Source organism: Symphodus melops (assembly GCF_947650265.1).
Source record: "Symphodus melops genome assembly, chromosome: 15".
Classification (NCBI taxonomy): domain Eukaryota; kingdom Metazoa; phylum Chordata; class Actinopteri; order Labriformes; family Labridae; genus Symphodus; species Symphodus melops.
In genome coordinates, this window is record NC_136705.1 from 15,131,523 (window position 1) to 15,154,889 (window position 23,367).

At 38.6% G+C, this 23,367-nt stretch overlaps 1 protein-coding gene across 1 annotated transcript in view; it reads right to left on the minus strand.

Moving 5' to 3' along the window:
• The window catches only part of arid5b (AT-rich interaction domain 5B), a 74,904-nt gene that overhangs the window by 11,048 nt on the left and 40,489 nt on the right, over positions 1 to 23,367 (minus strand). Inside the window, exons 5-8 of the mRNA XM_079362505.1 lie at positions 9,998 to 10,149; positions 8,259 to 8,529; positions 2,950 to 3,002; positions 1,817 to 1,914 (exon numbers count right to left, since the gene is read on the minus strand). Coding sequence (XP_079218631.1) covers positions 1,817 to 1,914; positions 2,950 to 3,002; positions 8,259 to 8,529; positions 9,998 to 10,149 — 574 coding nt within the window. The remainder of the gene's footprint in view (positions 1 to 1,816; positions 1,915 to 2,949; positions 3,003 to 8,258; positions 8,530 to 9,997; positions 10,150 to 23,367) is intronic.

Here is a 23,367-nt window from a genome sequence, read left to right on the forward strand (position 1 = left end):
ATATTTCTGTAGCACATTGACTAATGATTAAAGGTGGAAACAAAGACGCCCCTGGGGAACAAACACACACTTCAGCGAGCCCACAAACAGCCTCATTCATCATGCGGAGAGAATGGCCATGTTGCTGAGTTAATACAATGAAGCTAATTGCCCTCCAAGCAGCCCAAACACCAAGGCTCAGCTAAAATGATTCCCCTGAATGGAAAACTTGCTCTTCTTCAGCTGATCTCTCTCTCTCTCTCTCTCTCTCTCTGTCCTGCTCACTCACATACACACACACGACCAATAACCCCCCCCCCCCCCCCCCCCCTCCAGATTTACACCTTCCTTCTCTGTCAGCCTGATATTCACTGCAGTGTGTGGATATTATTGCTTTGTATTGATTCAGCATTATTTTCTCTCAGCTGCTTCTCGGTGGCTGGAGAAGGAAAGGCCAGCGCAGCAGTGGTCACACCTCAGCGGTTCCCACACGCCTGCCTTCCCACCGCCACCATATTTACACCTTATAAACTGTTCAACACTGTAGCTTTTCTAAACTGGCTTCAAAGAAATTCCAAGAAGAGATTTCAAAGCTAGATAAAACAGTAGCAAAACAAGCATCAAAGACGTATTCTGTCTTCCACAATAAAATATGTGGCTGGCATTGTCACATACAGCCGAGTGTTGAAAGTCAAATCTATTATTGCTATAAATAAGAAACTCATTCTTTAAAACATAACCCTGTTTCAAGCGTTGGTTTAACCTTGGGAAAGGGAGCATGCAAGTATGTTTTAGGGAGTGAATAAGAACTGTGGCAGAAACACTGAAAGCATCCTCAGTCGTACATTTAGAGGCATATTTTATGTACGAATAGTAAAAAACACATAGAAGAGTAAAGTTTCACAACTTTGGTTTCACATATTTTTTGGGGGGGGGAAAAACCCTCTCTAGCCTCTCTCTGTGTTTGAAAATGTGCTTACATCATGCAGTCTTGCTACAAAGCTGCCTGGTTTCCTCATATTGTTCAAGTGGTGAATCGCTGGATTATTGACAGATGTGATTGTGAATGATAGTATGTGTGTCTCAAGCAGCTGCAGGGATATGGAGAGGATCCTGGGCCTTATGAGTGACTGACAATCTAACGTATTGTTGGATCGTATTGTTGAGGATCCTATTTTGCCGTTTGTTTAACGTAATGCGGGCAAGTGTATGCTTTTGTTTATGGCAATTTCATGCACAAAACTTCATAGAAATATACTTTCTTTGGTTCAGTTGTCGGTTAAATAAAGCAAACTGGTGTTTGCGTTGTATTTTGCATGCAGCTCAATGTGCTTACAACGTATATATGGTTAGAAGAGTAGTTACTGTATATGTACATCTACTGTATGCGGGTCAGATAATTATTTAAAACTTACTTATTCTATTAAAGCTTTTAAATTCTCTTCAGTTTACAAAGCAGTAATGGTGGATTTTACTCCTTAATCAGTTCCACAGTGCCATACAAATACTTGATTTATCCCAAAAACAGCTGAATCAATTCTAATCATGAAAGATTTAGACTCATAAATACCATAAGAGGTGTTAGAGGCAGTGAGGAGTGATTTGAAAACCAGCCCTCTATCCTCTTCATGGATATGTAAGTGCATCGACTTCTCCAAATGAGATCAATATTTGTCTTGTAATGTCCTGATGTTATGAATAAAGCATTGAGCAATCCTGTTTGATGAAGCATTGTGGGAGGATAGAGTTTAGTCACTCGAGGCGATGCACACTGTTCCATGAGTGCATGCATAGCAATAACTTGTACAATATGTAATGGTCATACATAATAACTTACCTCTCATAGTGTCTACGTGTACACGTGGCTGCACTCGTGCTACTGGGGTTCCCGCCCAATTCATCATACACATGCTTCCACTGTCTGCGGACGGTGATCTAGGGGAGACAAAGAAGGATTAGACAAACAAAGAGGAAAAGGACACAAAGACAATGAGATTAATGTAGAGTTGGGGGAAATTCAAAAAACATTAGGGTAGGAAAGAAAAAGAAAAAGAAAATGAAAAAGCGTAAGGGTTTGACATCATGTTGAGGTCTTGGGGAGTTACTGAGTCATGATGTTCCAGTTATTGAATCCTACAACACTCAATTCTCTAACATAATAAGCTCTGTTAACATCATGCAGTCAGTTGTTCCTGCTATAACCCGTTATCCCCTAACAGATGACAGGCTTCAACACAAAACGCAGAACTGCAGGCAGCCACCAAGCTAACAAAGCCTCAGCATGAAATGTGAGATAATCAGCTGCAGATATGAGGCTTTTAAAAGGGATATGAGCCCCGATCACATGAGCTGTATCCTGTTTATGGTCTGGTCTGGCTGTCTTGTTTGGATGACATTACAACGGCTTGCTAATGAAGAAACATGCTTGAGTGATATACAACATCAAACCTCGACTAGAAACAAGTCATTCATGAATAGTGAATGAATAATCAGCAGGTAAAGCTGCCAAGTGAAATGCCTCAAATGTTCTTTCTCACTTTGGTTGTGTATGTGCGTCCATACAGTATTAGTGGGTATACATGTGTGTTTCACTTCATCACCAACAAGGGGAAAAAATGAGTGATTTGACCAATTTCCGTCTGACTAGAGCAGAGCAGAGGAACATGTGTTTTCCAGTCAGAGGGGGTTTTGAAACAACGGCATTATTTTTCTAAATGTGGCTCAGAGCAAGACTTTTTTCTTGGGAAAATAGTGACTGACCTCAAGGGGCACAAGGAAGGCAGAGAGAAAGAAAGAGAAAGGGAGGAAAGAAGGGAGGAAGGTGGCAAGAGAGGACAAACAATAGAGGGGAAGGAGAAGAAGATGGGAAGGAGAAAGCAAGGGGGAGACAGAGAAGAAAAAAAAAAAAAAAAAAGAAGAGAGACTTTTAGGAGAGAGTAGGAGTATATTGCCACATATGTGAATACTTACCAGCTCATATCCTCCGAGTTTTTGAGCAGCTTGAAACATGGTCCAAAGGTTGACTGTGGGAGACAGAAGACAAACAAGGCAGTCAGAAACTCTGGGAAAGGACTTGAGCTGAAACACATAACGTCATATACAGTCATTACACTAGAGAGCAGGAGATAAATACAGTAATGGAGGAAGTATTTATATCCGTGTGTTAAGTAAATGCAAAATACTTCATGTAAATACACTGGTAAAAGTCGTATGCTGCCAACAAAGAGCGCTTTAATATGAAAGTGAAAGTACAGATTAGTTTAGTAGGATGAATGTGATGCATAATATTATTGAGTTATGAGTTATGTTTACATCCACATATAAGCAGTTTCTGTATGTTGTAGCTGGAGACAGAAAATCTATACACTAGTTTATTGATATAATTAGCTTATATTATGAAAGCGTATACAGTATCTATCTACAATGAAATAATAACAAACTGATAACATATGTGTTAGCTCAATTTAAGACTAAGAAGTAAGAAAAAAACTATAACAGGCAAATTCCGATTAGATTAATAGAACATAATGACTGCTTCATTAACTATCTCATAACGACATATAGTGCCCAGACACAAAGTGTGAATAGATACATAGAGAGCTGAATTCATGTAAAGAATAAAGGAAAAAAACATTTGATGTTGCAAATGCAAAGTGAGAGTGATATTCAAATAGACAGACAGACAGACAGACAGACAGACAGACAGACAGACAGACAGACAGACAGACAGACAGACAGACAGACAGACAGACATTGATCAAACTGTTTTTCATATTTTTGTGTCTTCTCAAAGGATGATGCTAATTACATATTTCTGGACTGGCACAATAAAAAACAGCTTTTTTTTCATTTTCACACAAAGCAAAGCTGCTCTTGAGCTGAAAGGACGTATTGTGTACTTGTACAATCACCACGGTGTGATAAAATATAGCATAAAGCTTCATCCTGACAAAAAGATTTGTTAACCCTCAGCCTGCAGGTATGAATCAAAACCATTACAGACATCAAACGCTTGGCAATATGCTCAAACTTCTGTTTGAACTGATGCAAATTCGTTTGCATTGATTTCCCCATGCAAATACCACATGACAAGCCATATCAAAATACGAGTCTTGTGTAACATTTTCCTAAAAATAGCAATGTGAGCTTTCAGAAAACCTTCAAACGGCTGTCAGTCTTTGGGAGAAAATATTTTCCACAAACAAAGAAGCACAGGTTCATTGGAGGACTTTTTTTTTGCCAATGACATTTGTATTTGCTTTCTGTAACATCATTGTTTAACATTTTTATATGAAGGACTATAAATAAGAAAAAGAGGCCTCGCCTTGGGAGAAATCCATCAAAATTCAATCTGTGCGTACACAAAGCCTTGCATTTGTCAAAATGACATTTTCCTATCTCCGCATTTGACAGCATTGATTTTTTCCTTCCCTCCTCTCTGCGACCGTTGTCAATGCACGGGTGGAATAACAAAGGGAGCTGGGTAGGTTTTTCTGTTTGAACTGAGCACTCCAGTGTATTGTGCTTTCTGACTGGAGAAACAGAAAGATGGTCTATTTAACTAGCTTGTTATGCATCGACTGTAATTACCCCAATAGCACACAGGGACGGGGAGGGAACAGAACAGATAAAGGAAATGAGCGAACATGCCTTTTCTTAGATGTCTTGTCATTAGCAATTTCTTTTCTTAATTCCCCTCTATTTGGCAGGGGCAATTATCACTGAGATAAGGATGACAAAACAGGAACACAATGCAGCTTCAATGACACACCGATGGTACGGCAATTAGACAACCAAGCTGAAAGAGGGAGACAAATTGGAACTGATGTTCACAATCACATGCTGATGCCCGAGCAGCGAAGCACACACACACACACACACACACACAGGCTGAAACAATCACACACACCCAGTAACCCGTTAATCTTGAACATCAAGGGCATTCCAGAAATACAATTTAACCACAACTACTTCTAGTTTATTCCTCCTGAATCCACTATTGCTCATTTCTTTCAACGCCTCGACTGCACCAATACAACTTCAATGACAGCAGCTGTAGAGCAAAGTCAATATTAACCAAGTGATAAAAAATAGAAGGACAGCAACTCGCATGAATAAGCTGCAGCAGAAAACTGTTTTCTCCTCCCTCTGAGCTGTAACAGTCAACTATTTTCATTTCATTTCCTGTGATTCAGGCTCTCTTGTGCATTCAGCTTCTCTGAAAAGGTTTACAGATGTAATTTAAAGCCACATTTTCTTTTTAAGAGAAAGTAGTTAGCAGAGGACTGTGGAATGAAGCCAGTTGGAGGTGTTTTATAATGTGTATGTAAAAAAAAGAAAAACACCTGAAGATCTTTTTATATTCATTTTATAATATACATTTATATTAAAACATATGAAATATCCTCTCTAGCCATCTGATTGATGTTCTCCCTGTTGTCATCCTTTATGAATATTTATGATACGCTGCATGAACATCTGTACGAGTTGCTATTTTTGTCTCGAATACAATATGTCTTATCAAATAGGTTCTTATTAATGTGTTAACATTTTATTTTAAGTAGATAAATAGACCTCAAAAAGGACCACGCAACAAAGTGGCATACTGAAATATAGTTCCCTGTGTCACTGAATCCTCACAAAGAAGAGGGAACCTCCAACTATAAGCTGCACCCATTTAAAATACCGTCAAGATACATCGAGTAACAGCATGTTTTAAATCACTTTAGGGGCGATGGTTCTTTTATTATAGAGTAAGAAAGTAGATGGAGTAGGAAACAAAGATGAGTGAGTTCCCCACTCACAACACGATGCAGGGAAGGGTGGGCGACTATATTGTGATAAAACTTTTAAATACAACATTTGGAGCTATGGTTCCGCTTTTGATCAAGTCGATAACCAAATCATACTTTGAGACAATGTGGAGGTCTAAAGATGCCTAAATGACTCCCTGTATCCACCCCTAATATCATAATCATAAGTGTAAGCCTTGAATGTTGAAACAAGAATATCAGTTAGTCTGAGCCTGCTTGCAAACACTGCAATAGTTTTCTGGTTTCAGTCTCTTAATGATTCCGTTTAACTGAATGCTTTATATCATTACAGGCGTGTGGTTAAGATGCTCATTGGTCTCACATCGGCACCTTTGCACTACGATGTTTAATGCATACTAACCCTGGAGTCAAATATAAATTCAGCATGAGAGTGAGGCGGGCAAAGAAGTAGCAACTGTGTTCCACCAACCAAATTGACATTGCTGGAATTAAAAGATGTTGTGAGCCACTGTAGATTGACGGAATTGGAGTGCTTCATGTGTCTCTGCTGGGCTGTAAAGAGCTACAATTGTATTGCTAAAAAAAAAATTTAAAAAAATCAGGTAAGGCTGCACAGCAGGGAGATGAGGTTGAGTTTAGTCCAGGGATTCAGATGGGTTTTTTTGTAGCCCAGCCAACAAAGCATGGGTAAGTCTGGTAAATCATTCAACCATCTGTTGCTTTGTTAAACTCCAGAGGACTCCATAAAAAGATTATTACTCAAACGCAACTAAAATAACATAATTTCAATTTTCCTTTGCGGGAAAGCAAGTTCTTTGATCTTTTAATGCATTTGTAGTGAGTTTAAAGGGAAGACTATGAAAACCGCGCCTGATTACATCTAAGGGTTTGTTGTATTAATTATGATGTGTTTTCCTTTTTTCCCCCTCCTCTTTACATGTGCTGATGTGTGCTCGCTGCCAAGGACGAAGTTTAAACAGCATGATTTCACCATTTAATGAGGGCCTTGCTTATGATGTATCTGGTTTTCAGATTCAAAGCATGTACTGTATGTAAAACAGTTGGCGTGTGGACCTCGACTTTATTCTCAGTTTAAATCGAGAAATGTCAAATAAAAGTGAAAGCATTTTGGGTATGTGATTGTCCCTTTGTCTCGCTCTTCATTTTCTTCTCTCGATCTCCCTCAACCACAATGACCTATTTAAGCAACAACATGTCGGCAGTCAAGATGACAGGACTGTCAAAATACCGTGGTGAGGTTATAAGAACGAGGCGACCACAGCTTACCTTCATGTAATAGTTAAAGTAATGACTTTTTACTGTGCTATAAACTGTCCCTGTTAAATCCAATAGACATCTCTCTCCCTCTCACTCCCGTGTCTCATTAATTTGCTGATGTTGTCGCCCTGATGTGAACGGTAAATCTTTCCTGGCTTGTTCAACATGAATGCCAATGTGATTTCCTCTCTTGAATAAAAACCGAGAAAAAAAAAAAAAGTAGATTTGAAAGCCACAGTTTCAGATGATTACCTACGCTCTTACCTCGAGATCAAACCCATAAAACAAACATTTCTTCAGTTTCAGGAGACCAGAGTGTGCCCTTTATGATGTTTATGTGCATGTTTCTCCTCTTTGTACTGTGCACACCTGGTGCAAGCTAAGCATCCGACCTATATTAGAAATCTTTCATCTCGGGTAGACACATTACCCATACATGCAATGTTCTTTTTGCTCTGTTAGAGGACGTTCTCAGCCTTCATAGGAAGCCCCTTTTGACAAGTGTGAGAAGATATTCTTTGCTCAAATAAAAGACTGCCAAAATGTGGTGTGACAGCCAGCCTCCAGAGTCTTTTACAAACCGCTAGATGGGATTTTTTTTTTCTCAGCATACACAATTATTCCTTAAGTTTATTATTACCACAGAATGAATGTGTGCTTTATTATAGTTTAACAGTGGTGTAATTTAGAGATTTTTGGGCATAATGCCCCCAGCAGTTGGCAGCCATCTCCACTTTTTCCCCTTAAGCTCTCATATTGTGGATAGTTAGGACAAAGTCTGCCCTTGAAAGGCAGCTACTGGTTTCCTCGTGCGATCACAACAGGCAGGCACTGTAGATAACATGTGGTAAGAACTGATGATTAAAATCCACACTGGGTTTTTCCCAGTGTGGATTTTAATGATTTACAGAGTGCCTTTTCACTCTGATATTTCAGCTGTAATTTGGAACATACATTGCAGATTTCTTTCTCCAAGTAAAAGACAAATGTCAGATCTAGGGTTCAGATAAACGCTTTAGTTTTTTTTTGTTTTTTGTTTTTGTTTTACACAGGGAACACTTTTTTTTGCCCCAATGAGGTATATTTATCCATTTCACAATATGACCTAAATCTTAGAGTTAACCCAAAAATATGTATCCACCAAAACTTTACTATAAAACCTTTGACTCTACCCCATTGTTTAAACAATGCCGGGGAGGGAATGAAAGAAAAAGTGTTCCTACTCACTCTGCTTGAAACCGAGGAAGGGGATCCTCTCTATGGGCGTGTCTCTTTCTTTCATGTACTTGTAGAGCTCTACTAAGAAAGCCTGCTCCTCCGCTCGGTTCTCCTCTGATGTTTCCTCCTCTCTCCTCTCCTCCTCGTTCCTCTCCTCCTTTTCCTTGTCCTTCCCTCGCTCCTTCTCCTCAGCTGAGGATTTCTTGTTGAGGCCGTTGGCCCTGTGTTTGGCTGCATGAGTTATTTTTCCGTTGGGTATCGTTTTACAGCTGGGTTTGACCTGCAGAGACAGAATATAAGTGGATGTACTTTTAGATGTAAATAAACCTTTTGCGGAGTGTTTTCAGACATTTTGGATGAAATGGGTTCAGCACAAACAAATATCCTTACAGGCCACAAAGGCAGCCTCTCATTGATTACCCATAGAGCAGCTCGTCTTGTCATCACAGATTAGGCACAGATTAGTTTGACTCCAGCTACGAGAGAGAATTGCTAATATTGATTCAACTGTCCAAGGTCGTAGGAAAAACAGCCATGGAAGGGCTTTTAAGGTAGATATTTCCTTCACTTTGAATATTACAACCAATGTCAGATAAGAGCTCGATAAAAATCATTAATAAAGGAACACAGAATCAATGACTCAATGTCTTTTTAAAGCAGAAAGAACTGAAAATCATTCATCAAATGGATAACACATTTACAAACACAATGTGATGACCTTACTTTTTTCTAAACAACAAAAAAACTCTACAAATGCCTTCATCAGCTGACAGGATTTACTTTGTAGATGATTTATTCTTCTATTTAGACAATTCTGCTTCCTGTTTTTTTTGTTTTTTTTCAGTGGAAAAAAAACCAACTTGCTCCAATGTGGGATCATGTTGCTCTTGTTTACATTAGTATAGAGTGTTGAGAGACAGAGTGCTGCTTACAATCAGGCTTTTATTACCCATGTATTGATGTATAGATACTAGCCAGATTAAAACTGATTAAATTGTTAAACAGACAGACAATTTAAAATGGCAACAACTGCTTGTTTTAGCCTCGTGTGAGGATATGATCATCACTTCTGGTAGACTTCAAGAAACTGAAGATCATGAGCCTTTGTTAATCAATTCAATGATTAACTGACCAATCAATACTAGAAATAATTAGTTGCAGACCTAGCGAGCCATAAAGGATACATTTGTTTGAAAAGAGCACTATTTTTATCATTGTGTAAAAACAACCCTAATAAAAGCAGTTCAAAGTAATATCTATCGAGGAAAAAAACAAAGTTTTAAGCAGTCCCCGCTAGCTAAACCCTCTCTTGTAGAACAAGAACAAACAAATGTAACAGCTGTATCACACCAGATCAAATCTTAATGGAACACGAGGCCCTCACTGATGCGTGTTTTACTGCATGTACTGTACAGATTGTAACACTGCTGCTTCTAACAGTGAATAGCTGAGAAATACCCGCGCCTTGTTCTGTAACTAAAGATAAAGGACGACTTGGAGAGCAACACTGGTTTAGGCATCACGTTGTTACTGCAGAGCTGCTGCATGACAGGATACTTAACTACAGTACACTGTTTAGGTAATGTACTCTGTTTACATGACAAACATTTTCATGCACTTATGAAGAGTTCTTTTGCTCAATGTAGTCCATTCTACTGCAGTGCATTATGATATAAAGCCTCTTTATGGTCATCTAAGGTCTTTCTATCCTATAAGATCTTTTCATTTTAGTTAAGTAAAATTCATACCTTAGTAGTAATTCTGCCTTCGAGGCTGCAGGGATCCTGTGCTGCCACTGCTGTTGAACCCTGTGCGGACCCCACTGACCCTTGACCCTGAGAGTCCCTCCTCTGAGAGATGGACAGCTTCTTCTTCCGAGGTCGCCCCTTCAAGTTAGGAGCTGAGGGACAGAAGACAACAGAATTGACAATATGCATTTTGAGATTAAATCACTATTGTTTTGCTGCCAAGGGTGATGATTTTATCTTCAAACAATGTTATTACACAACAATTGCGAGGAGGAATAAGACATGAAAATGTTTATGAGGGAAATTGCAATGCCTCCATGGGAACATGACTTTAAGCTGTAGAGGACGGAGGCTATGACGGGAACGTTTACAATCAGGGAAAGGAATTTCACAAGCCTGCTAGCCTGTAGCTAATTATTTTTAAACTGGATTAGTGCAACATTTGTGCTGAATGGGGGAGTGGGCTGCCAAATTGCTCCAATGTGCTAGTAAACACAATCCTTAAGTTCCCTCTCAGCCTCGAAGAGAAACTGTATTCAAATTCAGACAGATGTATTTTTAAGATTTCCAATGATGGCTTCTTAACAGACAAGTAAATAGTATAATACAGTAAATGACAGATGTGGGTTAACCCACAAAAGGGAAGACATTTTTAAACAGTAATTGCAAAACCCCCCAAATGTGATGCCAGTACAAGAAAGATTCAGAGCTTGTGTGTTTTTCACATCAACAAAATGTATACAGTATGGCTGTTTCTTCTTGTTTTCCCCAGCAGTCATCTTATCTTTAGTCGTCAGCGTCATAAAGAATTACATTATACCATGATGTACAGATGCCTCTACTTCTCTGTTTAGCCTGCTCATGTCTTGAAGCTCAACACTGTTAATTAAAAACACATGAACCTGCCTGATAGGAGCTCTTTGTTTGAAAGGCTGGCAGATATAATTACTCAGTTCACATTACACACACACACAATAAAGTATTTAAGCCCTCCAAGTCCTTTGTACACCCACGTTTATGTCAACCCGCGACTGTAATGTAACTTCTTGGCAGAGAGTCTTGCCTCCACGCAGCAACACAAACAGAGATAAGCTCAAAAGAGATAGAGAGAAAGAGAAAGAGAGAGAGAGAGAGAGAGAGAGAGAGAGAGAGAGAGAGAGAGAGAGAGAGAGAGAGAGAGAGAGAGAGAGAGAGAGAGAGAGAGAGAGAGAGAGAGTGAGAGAGAAAAGACAAACTTCAAATAATCCAAGTTCAGTCACGTATTTCACAGCATCAACATTCTTTCTCTCCATCTGCAATGACAATTAAATCACATTCAAAGCTGTTCTCTGCCAAAAGACCTGAGCGATTATTTTTGTGGGATCAAATTCCCATCAAGACAATGTTAAAATAACACTGAAGCTAAATAATAATAATAAAAAAAACCCTGATAAGCAGTCATTAAAAAGGGTGAAATGATCATGACTCAGCAACCTATCACTGCATGTTGTTATTTCCACAAACGCTGTGCTGTGGAGAGTGCAGGGACAATTCCAAGGGCATTTGTTGTGCATTTGTCATCCCTTTGGCACTCAAACAAGTTTTCAGTGCTGTAATCTTTACTTAGAAAGCTCTGGGTGTGTTTCCTCTCTCTGATGTTTTCTCATTCTGCAGCTCACTCTGTCCATTTTATCCTGCCAATTACTCATTAATGCAGAGGAATTACATAAACCCTGGCATTTATTTATCTAGTTGTATTTTTTTTTTTAAAGACAGATCCATAAGCAGCACATACCATTCATTCACTTTGAGCCAAAGTTTATGCTACTGCGTATGTTGTTTAACAAAACATTAAAAAAAAATGTAATAATACAATGGAAGACAATAAATGTGCTTTTAAACTTGCTAGACGTATACACCTTTGAAAGTACAACGAGAAAAAAAACATCTGTATGTTTGGAGGATTGACTTGCTGAGGATTTGTTCATTACAATATGACATCTGCTTTTACATTGGCTGCATAGATTTGAGTTTAGTCACACTCCCAGTGCAGTGCTGTTTTTAGTCCAATCATTAACCCCCCTGACATCCTACACCGACTTACATAACCTGCCTGTCTGTTTACATTTTTCATCAGGTCAAACACTGCTGCGTAAGAAAATGCAGCAATTACAGCAAAACGTTGCTGCATAACACAAAGTGACATGACAGGGCGCGGGTTTAAATTCATTGACTTATTGATAGAGGACAACATGAACGCAGTCAAACAACTAAATGTAGATGCCTGCAGTAAAACAGAGGTCAAATGGTGCATTCGAGTATTCCTGTAAACACACACACACACACACACACACACACACATACATACATAAGGCAGGCTCACAAGGTTAAGCGCTGGCAATCTTTCCGTTCTGCAGAAGTAGTGCAGAACTGCTGATCTGCCGTCCTCGTGGCAGAAGTTGCATAAGGGAGGAGTCATCAGCTTTAGAATAACACAAAGAAAAATCAAACAGGGGCTGACTTTGTGCAGATTGATTTTCTCTATGGAAACATTTATGGACATTTATAGTCTGTGAAAAAACAAATTCGACATCACAAGGTAATGATTTTACTGCACCCTGGGGGATGACATATTTTTACCAGTCTGTGGGCATTAAATGTTTTTGTCAATGTACTAGAAAAGAAAAAGATCATTTTAGTATACCGTACATGATACTCCTGTCAACAGCCCTAAATTAAGCACTTTAGTCATTCACTAAAAATGGCTGCACAGTTCCCTTTCTGCTTCACACTGAGTTACTCATTTGTCAGTCTGTGGCTTTCTGCTTATCTGGGCCGCTGACATGAGTTGGAGATGTGCCTCAAAGTGACCGGTGGACTCTTGCCTGGTCCTTCAGGAATCCCAGAGGGTATAATGTACCCACTCAGACCCACACAGATAAGCACACACACTGTTAGCTGCTAGCTCAACAGAAGTGAATCAAATCTTGAAACTCAGCTAGGCAGTTGGATGTAAGGCCATGCCAAACACAAAAACACACATTTATACCGTATATAAATGCAGGTAAGGGTTATTCCCGGAGGGGGGGGGGGGGGGTCACGGAAGTTACAACAACTTCTGCACAGCCTGACAACTTCATCTCAGGATGCAGCCGAACAATCAAGCTCTTAGCAGCTTTACAGCTTTGTCTAATAATTTCTTCCCCCCCTAAGATTCAATTACATACAGCCCTAATACCTTTGTTTCATTGCCATTCAGTTGATGTCACTGATAATGAAAAAGTCATTAGGGGAAGCTCAGGAAGGGGTTCTGATGGTCCTATGCATCAACAGAGAAGAGCCACAGGGAATCCTGACAAAATGGATTGATTGATTGATTGAGAGGCTGCTGGGAATGCAGAGATGTACCAAGCTGACTGGAGGATTAAGCTGATTGATACCTCAGTTACAGCAACTTAAAAAATGGACCGAAAACGAACTGACTATTCAAATGTGTTCTCTTAATGATCCTCCATTCAAGAAATGTCATACAAAAAAAAGTCAATATAAACGATCAAAACACAAGAAGAACCAAGCAGCTTTTATCTTAACTTGTTTGCATACGTTTCATTTCAATAAAGAGAAGTGAAAGCTAAATCGTTGGAAATGCACATGGGTTCCAGGATGGGATTACAATGTATTGTGTACCACCCTCCTGACTTTAAACAGACCATTGTCCTGCATACAGCCAAAGCCTGCTAATGCACAATTGGTCCAAACTACTTGGATTTCAAGCGTACACAAACAATGATCTGGCCCCTAGCCTATACAGATTATGTTATTAATGCAGAATCTAGAAAGACGAGGTTTTTTTGGCCAATAATCATCTTCCACTTAGAAGCTCTTTGAGGCTACATTTCTTTTTTACTAGTGGTGCTTTGAGCTAAAGGCTAACACGGCATTCCATGATTGGAAAGGAAACATTCTTGCTCTCCTTGGTGAAGAAAACAAGGAGTGGCTGGTATTTATAATATTCAGTGTCAGGGCTTTTATTTATGTTGGTCAAACTGAAATAAATAATTCATAAATAGTTGTTTGTAATTCCTATAATGAAAAAGTATTGATAAGAGACTAACTCTATTAACTAACTCTTGTCATCATTGTACAAAACCTGCTGAGCTAAAAACATTACTGTTTTGACTAATCAGACATGAGCTTGTTAGATTAAAGATGCAGACACACTGTGACTTACCCACTACCCTGACTACAAACTATCAACCTGCTCTTTCATTAAACATAACCCCCACCCACTTACTTCAACAGTTTAACTTCCACTTCCTCTCACCATTATGAGGTTCAAGTTCAAACAAAGATGTGAAAGAGGAGGAGGAGGGGGAGGAAGTGGATGAGTGAGACAGAAGTAGAAGAAGCTGGGGTTGGCTTAAAAAGCATGTTTTGAAAAATGTTTTGCCTCACTTGGTTGCAATTTCACTAAAAGACCTGACACCCACTCAGCAATTATCAGCATAGCTTACAGCCAAAGGTAACACTCATGTTGCAATACATGGTCCCGTCTGTACAGTACATAATGTCCCCACAGACACAACAAAATACAATATATTACAGCTTAGTTGTGCAATCATGAATCACTTTCTATGTAAACAAACGTCTAAATGAGATCAAGACTTATGCAAGAGTGCCATGCCACAAGGCTATCAAACCAAGATGTAAAATTAAAATACTAAATCAAATGACAAAACAAAGTGTTGCAACACAAAGTAGATCTTTAGAGGCAGTGTCTAGAAACTATAAAAAATAGTCTAGCAGCAGAGAGACATTGATAAGCGGTTTCTCTGTTGTAATCAATGTAAAATTCTCCAAAGACGTCCAATCAGTCAATTTGAAGTCACTCCTTAATGAGTTACACGGTGAAAGGGCAAAGGATTTTTAAACAAACAGTGAAAAACAGCCTGTGAGGCCACAATGACTGCGGCTTCAAGAGAGATAAATATCCACCCAGGTGTGAAACAAAACGAAACTCTACCTGTGAACACACCCACACACAGACAAAGAAGACCACTCAGGTTGGTATAAACGGTTAGAACAACACGTTGGAAATTTACTGCCAGTCATAAACCATAAGGAACTGTGACATTCATTTAACCATAAAAGCATGAAGCAGATGTTTGCTTGTTTTTTGTACAGACAAAAAGAAAAGTTTAGATAATGAAGCTAAATTGTTGCTTAAAGAAAGGAAATGTGTAGATAGGAAAACAGGAGCAGGAGTTTTGTGTTATAAATTAGAATCAACTAAATAAAGTTATGATGAGTCATGAGGAATTATGATTATAAGGAACAACAATGGCAGCTGGAAAAAAAACATGAACCATAAACATGAATAAAACCTGACAAATCACATTCTCTGAAGCAACTCTTGAGAAACAGATTTTAATCTTTAGAGCAACGTAGCATTGGTCGTTTGATCGGTGACGTGATATCACACTTTGGTGGAACATTTTAACTCCCCTGTAGGCACAGGGATGTGACAAGGGAGGCTCCAAAGCAGCAATGCAGCCGTACCACAGAGAATACAAAAAAGGCAGCGATGACTGATAGCTCAGCCAGTAGTGACAGGCAACGTTGTGTCTTTACTATACATCAAAGAGCTCAGAGGGTGGAGAGATTTCAAATGTTTCTGCTCAAGCACTGCTTGTTTCTGACCACAGCTTTGAGATGTTTGTTTCTATTCTATTAAGAAACATGTCAAAGACAAGCCGATGTTTCTTTTAAGTGCATATCCTATTGGTTATCATTGTGTTTTTACTTCTTTTTTCTATGTACAAGTACAAGTTTGAATTCTGATCAAAGCTTTATTTTGTAGAAAATATCATGTCCAGAAAACCTCTAAAACAAGATGTGGAATGAAATATTCATCAACGCACCACATTTCCACTGCTCATAATAACAACTCAAACTTGGAACATTTCAAATACCGGAAATCGTTCTCTCTGACAAGTTTATAATTTATTAAACACAAAAGATGCTATTTCGAATGGATCCTGGAAGTGAACAGTTTTATTCTTCTTTCATGTTTTTGTGTTTAAGTGATTTAGAAACATTAAATCTCTGACAATCGCCCTCCTGCCAAAACAATTTTGTGAGACAGTAGAGAATTTTCTTTCCCTCTGTAGTGGCTTTCATTATCATCAGAACAATAATAAAGGAATTATAGGTTGTTTTTTTTGTTGTTGTTGTTTTTATAACTGTGACCATTGTGGCTATGAGTCATAACAGCTTTGTACAGTCCACCTCAGGGAAAATAACCCCAGTATAACAATTTCAACCAGTGGGAAACTGGGAAACTTTTACACAGCCTTTCATTTCGCATACATTTTACATGTATTACATTTTTCTTACCTATATACAGATACCTACATGGTCATATGGTGAAATTCCTGAACTCAGCTATCTGTCCTTAAATCCAACTTTTCTTAATCTTGTGTGGCCTTCTTCTTCTAAAACGTGATTTTGCCTGTGGTTTTACCACTATCATGTTCTATAGGTGGCAGTAATGGACCAAAAGATGCAGCAGTGTGTCAGTTAAGGCAGACAAGAAGAAGAAAAAAAAACAACAACACAGATGTAAACAATGCAGCCAGAGCATGGACAGATGTGTTAAAAAAAAAAGCACTTCCTTTTTAAACACATTCAAATGTCTGTTACAAATCATTCTTCACTTGTGGTGTAATATGTTGTGGTTATTGCTGGTATGTCTTTTGATCTGAACTGTTTCCTATGTTAATGTTTTGTAGTGTTGAAAAACATTTTTATGAAAACTGCTAATTACAGATTTGTCTCTTTTTTTTTCTTTCTTTTTTTTTTACAAATATAGTATAGTATATCCTGAATTCCAAATATAGGGAGGTACCTTCCTCTTACAGAACTAAGTCATACACTTATAACTATGCCCAACGCTTTTTTTTATGCTGGGGACAGCATGCCAGTAAAGGAGGAGTTTTCCATTAAGGGGACTGTTTCTATATTTATATCAGTACCAAATGTACTGCACTACAAACAAAACATCCGAAAACAATAAACTGACAACTAGAAGCAAGCAGTGAAGAGAAACTCTGATCGACTCACAGTAAATTACACAGAGGCTTCACTGTACCTTCCTTCAGCGGCATTAAACCAGAAGAATGTGATTTGCTTGTGATTTAGGGCTAAAGTTTGCTAAATACCAACATCATGATCCTGATTTGCTTTGTCAGGTCTGTCCTCGAGTGGAGAAGAAAGCTACTTTTGAAATGTTTATCTATTTATTTTATTTTATTTTTTTCTTGAAGGTGGAGGTTGGATCGATCATTTGTGGTGTATTCAAAGGAGTTTAGGATCTAAACCCTGATCGGCTTTCATGTCACAGTGTAGCTGATTGTTTGCTCATGTTCAAAGATTGGATTCTTAGCTGTACTTGTATGCACATGTTTATATAGATGAATATATCACTGACAGATCACTGCTATTGGGAGCCTGAATGTCCACATTGCATTTCACCTGCTTTTGCTCTTAAGCTCTTTGCTCTGCTCTGTTCATTCTTCCTATAACAAAATCTGCTGATACTTGACTGATCAATCCCAGTCGGACTACAAACATACTACAAAATGGAAACCAGAACTTTTCCCATGCTAAATAATCAGACCCTCGAGTACAGATTCCATTCTGTAAATAGATACAAATAAAAGATAAAGAATGTTTTAATGATTGCAGTATCTGAAATAAGCCTAATAAGAAAAAATCACAAAGCTGCACAAATTAAGTATTGTACCGACTTTACTATAAATACCACAGAGCACCTTTACTATAAATTTCTTTTTTTCTGTCTTTTTTGCCACCACGTCTGAATCTACTAAAGAAACTCTTGATTTTCCATAAGAAAAGTAGAAACTACTGAGCCCCTTTGCCTCTGTCATTTTGCTGCTGACTGTAGTCACTGTCGCATTTCTTGTCTTTGTATCAGACATTTCTGACGTGCTCATAATTCTCACTTTGTCACATCTGACAGTGGAGTTATTCCTCTGTTCCTGTGCTTCAGGCACGTTTCATTTCAGATACACACTGACAGCACACACACAAAATTAATGAACAGTAATACTTCAAGCATCTCTATCACTGCAATCATCACAAAAAATTACACAACGCGCCCACAGAGTGAGACAGAGTGTGTGGGTGGACAGAAGACACTGTTTTTCTTAATCATCAAAACCTCCACAGGTTGATAGATGATACAAGTATTAATTAATTCCTCATAATTATACAGAGGGAGATTATCGCTGATAAAGTTTAAAACATTTCACAGTCGAATGAGTACACTGTTCATATTAGGTCAACCTCAGGGGGTTTAACATTAATAATGTTGGAATGTTTTCATCACTGCTGTTATGTTCTTGCCTTTTTCCCCCCTGAATGCCACATAAGAAGATATTTTTACACTGCTGTGGTTCAGAGGGGTTCTGAATTTAATGAGGAATACATTTGGCTGCTTCTAAGACATGACAATGGTTACTAGTTACTGGTATTATCATACAAACAACAGCTAAGACGTGCCAAGCCTTCAACACAAACAACAACCTAACCTACCAATAAAACAGAGGGGAGGAGAAGAGAGAGAAGAGAGATAGAGAAAGACAACTGGAGAAAAAAACATTAAACAAAAAAATGATAAGTGAGAGCTATTTGAACCGGTGAACAGTGGTGTGCTTAGGTAAAGCACCTTATCAGAGACTCTTTTCCTGACCAAACTGTGAATCGAGACTGTTAAATCATGCCTGTAATTCATAGGAATAGATTAGCCTCACTCGTTGTGAAAGGAGCGACTACAACTTCAACCTACTTATCCCAATCTCCTCTGCAGCTTTGTCCCCTTTCTCCTTTAAGGATCTATATACTTAATCCATTATGCTTACATTGGTCGTAATTCACTACCTCACTTTATTCTGTTTGACATCAGTTCTCATATCGTATCCATCATAGCACTATGGTCACTTTATTCCTTCAGTATTCACCTTTTTACATAGCTCTAGTATATAGCGTCCACCTATACCTTCTTTTTTGTATTTAACTTTGCAATTTTGTTTTAACTTTGTACTTGCATCTTGACACTTTATTCTTTTGTCAACACTTTATCTTGAGTTACATTTTTATTATAGATGCACTGTCTTTCATTTACTGCACTGTGTGCCTTTGAGTTACCCCCCAGGAACAAATAAAGTATTTTTTTTAATCAAATTGAATTAAACCATTGTTCTGCTTTTTTGCTCAACAACACGGATAAAACTATTTATCTTTTGCTGGCACTTACAAGATTGCCCGTTAAAAGGCTAGATACTCAAATTAAAATCATCAAGAATATACTAATTAAGAATAAAGTATTTTATTTATTGGACTAAAAATGTAGTTGGAATCATCCTAATCAAATCCATCACTCAATATGACATCCGTTTCTTTGTTAAATATGAATATGTATGAATACATTGTCACAGCAAAGACAGCAATCCACACAAGATTTTCTGGTCTGGGGATATTCTCACTAGATCTTTTCTCCTTGTTGCAACAGCTCTGACAACTCGTTCCACTCTATTTCCCAAACCCATCATTTCCTATACAAATACTGCATTATATCAGCTACAGTCTGTTTTTATTTTCCTCAAAGACGATTCCCTTTAGCCAGCTGACTGACAGCTGTGTGTGCATGCATCATTATCTCCTTCACAGAGCCTGTCTGTTGCCGTAGCCTGTGGCAGACCTCAATCACACAGTATTAGAAATGACTTCAGTTTCCACAGAGCGATGAGCTTTTCGCCTTTTGCAGGTGTGCCGAACATTAAATAAACCAGTTGGATAAAGGTGAAGTAGTTGTTCTAGCCATCTGGAAGCACAGACATGTAAAATCAGGTACTTTGAGGCTAATAAGTTCATTTGATTTAGCTTGCGGAAGCTGAGACATAATGAGAGAGAGAGAGTGTTGCTGATAATATTCCTGTTCCTGGAAGCAGAGGGCATTCAGGCCAATAAACTGTCTGAATAAGGGAAAGATAAATACAAACATGAATGTAAATTTAATCAGTCTGAGAAGCAGCTGAGCTTAAAATGAAGAGAAACAGGATTTATTATCTTCTTTTGCCACCTAAACTCACTTTAAACTACCCATTATGTTTTTTATGGATGAAACCAATTTTAATATAACGAGAAATCAGTTAAATAAGGTTTAATTGAGGTATAAAAAGCTGGTCAGGTGTAATGTTCAGCATACCCACAGTAGAAGGGTTATGCAAATGGCTGGGTAGATGGTGTGCAGTAGATAAATCATGTTTATAGACTGATGTCCTCACTGAATATAACAAGATTGCTTCCAGGGGCGTCAAAATATGAGCTTTATGAACGCAAACAGTGCATAATAAAATACTGAGCTCATAGATATGGAATAAAGAGTCGCGCTTGCCATTTCTAAAATGCAGCCCAGCGCGCGCACACTATTATCTGGTGTTTATATTCTAATATGTGACTATATTTTTAAAAAATGCCATTTCTTTGTGTTGATCCTGACAATTTGTCAAATTTAAATTCAGCAGCACAGGGAGGGACGCAAAGTGAAATCAATTTTCTTCCCCCCTCCATCCTCCTGCCTCCCCCTCTTTTTGACTTTCTCCTAGTCTCCTGCCTCTGCTATCTATTTCTCTTTCCTTTCTGTAATAATTATACGAGCTGCAGCAAATGTAATTACAAAAGGGTGGGGTTGGGGGGTCTGTGTGCGTGTGTGTGTGTGTTTATGTGTATGTGTGTGCATGTGCGTGTGTGTGTGTGTTGGGGGGGGGGGGGGGGGGGGGGCATGATTGCTGTGCACAAACAACAAAATGCAACATTAAAATGCTATTATCAGAAAAGGGAACATTTTGGCAGATATACAGTGGAGTGCAGCTCCCGCCATATGTTTGTGGAGACAGGGACAACAAGTCAGGTAGTAATTATCAATCATCATCAGGAGGAGCTGTCAAAACGCTAGGCCAGGCACGCTCTGTCTGGCGTTGCCATGGAGACAAGCCCACATACAGGCAAGTGTGTGTTTACCGGGACATTAAAAATATGCTCTTGTATTTTTATCACATACTTATAATGTCATGTAAATCGTTGTAGTTTGTTGTAGCTGTGTGTGTGTGTGTGTGTGTGTGTGTGTGTGTGTGTGCGTCTGTGCGTGTTTTTTTTCCCTTCCAAGCCACACTCAGAAAAGAGCTTCTGTATGGATAGAAATTAGAGTAATTTGAGGCTGAGGGTTTTACTTTACTCTGATTCCCTTGCCTGCAGGGTCAAGTTGTGTGTTAAGGCTTACAATTATCAGATGGATATATAAATGGAATATTTTTTATTTATTACAATAATTATGTGTCAATATGTGTGTATGTGCACATAAAGTATTTGATGAACTCATACACAGACTCTCTAGTCAGACTGTCACTGTTAATACTCCTCAGCCCAGAGACAAGGACATTTTCCCAAACCATCATGACTTTGTCAGTTTCAATTTTACATATTCCTTTTTTGCATAGCCTTCTTCTACTTTACATACACCAAAATGTCTCCAAATCCAATTTCACTCCTCCCAGTACAGGCTATTCAAAGAGCTAGAAAAGTCTACAGTAAGTGTGACTTTTCACAGAATCACACATGGGAAATGTTTCTGGACGGTTTCCAGCCACAATGCCGCTTTCAGATGACAATCAATTTCCATGTGACCTCAATTCATTACCCTTCCAGGAATCCGCAGTATTTTCACTGAAAACAAGCTGAATATTAAATATACAGTATACCAAAGTAAACATGAAAGCAATTTAATGAGGGGGAATTGCAATATGAATTTCCCTGCTTTATTATTGCAGTCATTTGGAAAAAAAAAAGAAAAAAGAGTAGTGCTTTTAATTCATTATTTGTGCGCTGTTGTGCATGCTGCCCCTGGGGAGAAGCAACATTACTCTTTCATCAGATCAAATGAAGCGAAGCCATGCCGTTCCAGGAAGAGCCAATTAAACTGTTCAAAGAAGTTTATTATTGCGACGGATTATGAAATCATTCTCATCGGATTCATTGGGGTGTGTGTTTCGACAGGGGTGTGAATGTGTGTACTTTGCCACCGTGCAAACTCATAAAAACGCCTGTCGACTTGAGCTTTCCATTTGCACAGTAAATAGTAAATTAGGATACGCAGTCAGCGCAACATGTTTTACAAGAGACATTTCACCAATTCAATTTGAACTTAAAATAAGCTTCAGTTAGAGGCAGACAATTTTCTTTCTCTGGTATCTCTTTTTATGTCTTCCTTACTCCTTTCTCTCTTTTTTTCTTTGTCTGCCTCGTGATCGCCTCATGATTCTAACGTCACCTGTTAAGCGCTTATTAGCACACATCACATTCAAGACATGGCTGGGTATAATCTCAGCCCAGATCCACTGACTGACACACAAGCTGAGGAATGCATTGACCTCTGACTACTGGGAGATTTAATAATATCACCAAGTATTCAGCTAACAACACACACACACACACACACACACACACACACACACACACACACGTTTGGAGTAATTATAACAGGAAAAAATCCACAGAGTTGGACAAAGTCCAAAAAGGCACAATATTCATTGTGTAAAAAGTAGCTGCACTGCTTAGTTGTCACAACACAAATAAACAAATTTATGACAACGCAATACAAGCTGTAAAATAACAAGTAAATATGTCCCTTCAGCTGTAATGGCTATTATTCCAAGAATGTTGGAAATGGAACAATAAATCCAAGAAAAAGAGAGCGCAAGGGAAATGTGTGCAAAAGGGACCGTCTCAAATACACACCCTTTATTTCTTTTTTTAACAGTGCTAAATGTAAAACAGAGTCAAAGTTACATAATGCAGAGGATTTACTAAATACGGGATAACCTTCAAACGCTTCCACATCATTGATACTGACAGACTGCAGCAACAACTCGGCAGGACCGCAGCTTTAAAAATACAGTATTTCAATTTGGCTTTTGGAGAGGGAGAGAGACAGAGGGGGGAGAGAGAGAGAGAGAGAGAGAGAGAGGGAGGGAGAGAGAGAGAGAGAGAGAGAGAGAGAGAGAGAGAGAGAGAGAGAGAGAGGAGAGATAGAGAAAGGGAGTAGGGAGGGAATGTAGGGGAGTGAGGGAGAGATGAAAGGGAGCAGTGGATAAGCTTCAAGGCTTATCCTATTCATTACTGGAAGAAAAAAAAATCACAGCATCGACCTATAAATAAATGAATGCCAGGATAAACAAGAAGCCCAAACATCAATAAAACATATGTATTCTAATAGATCACGCTCCAGTTACACTTGATGGGATTGAGTCGAC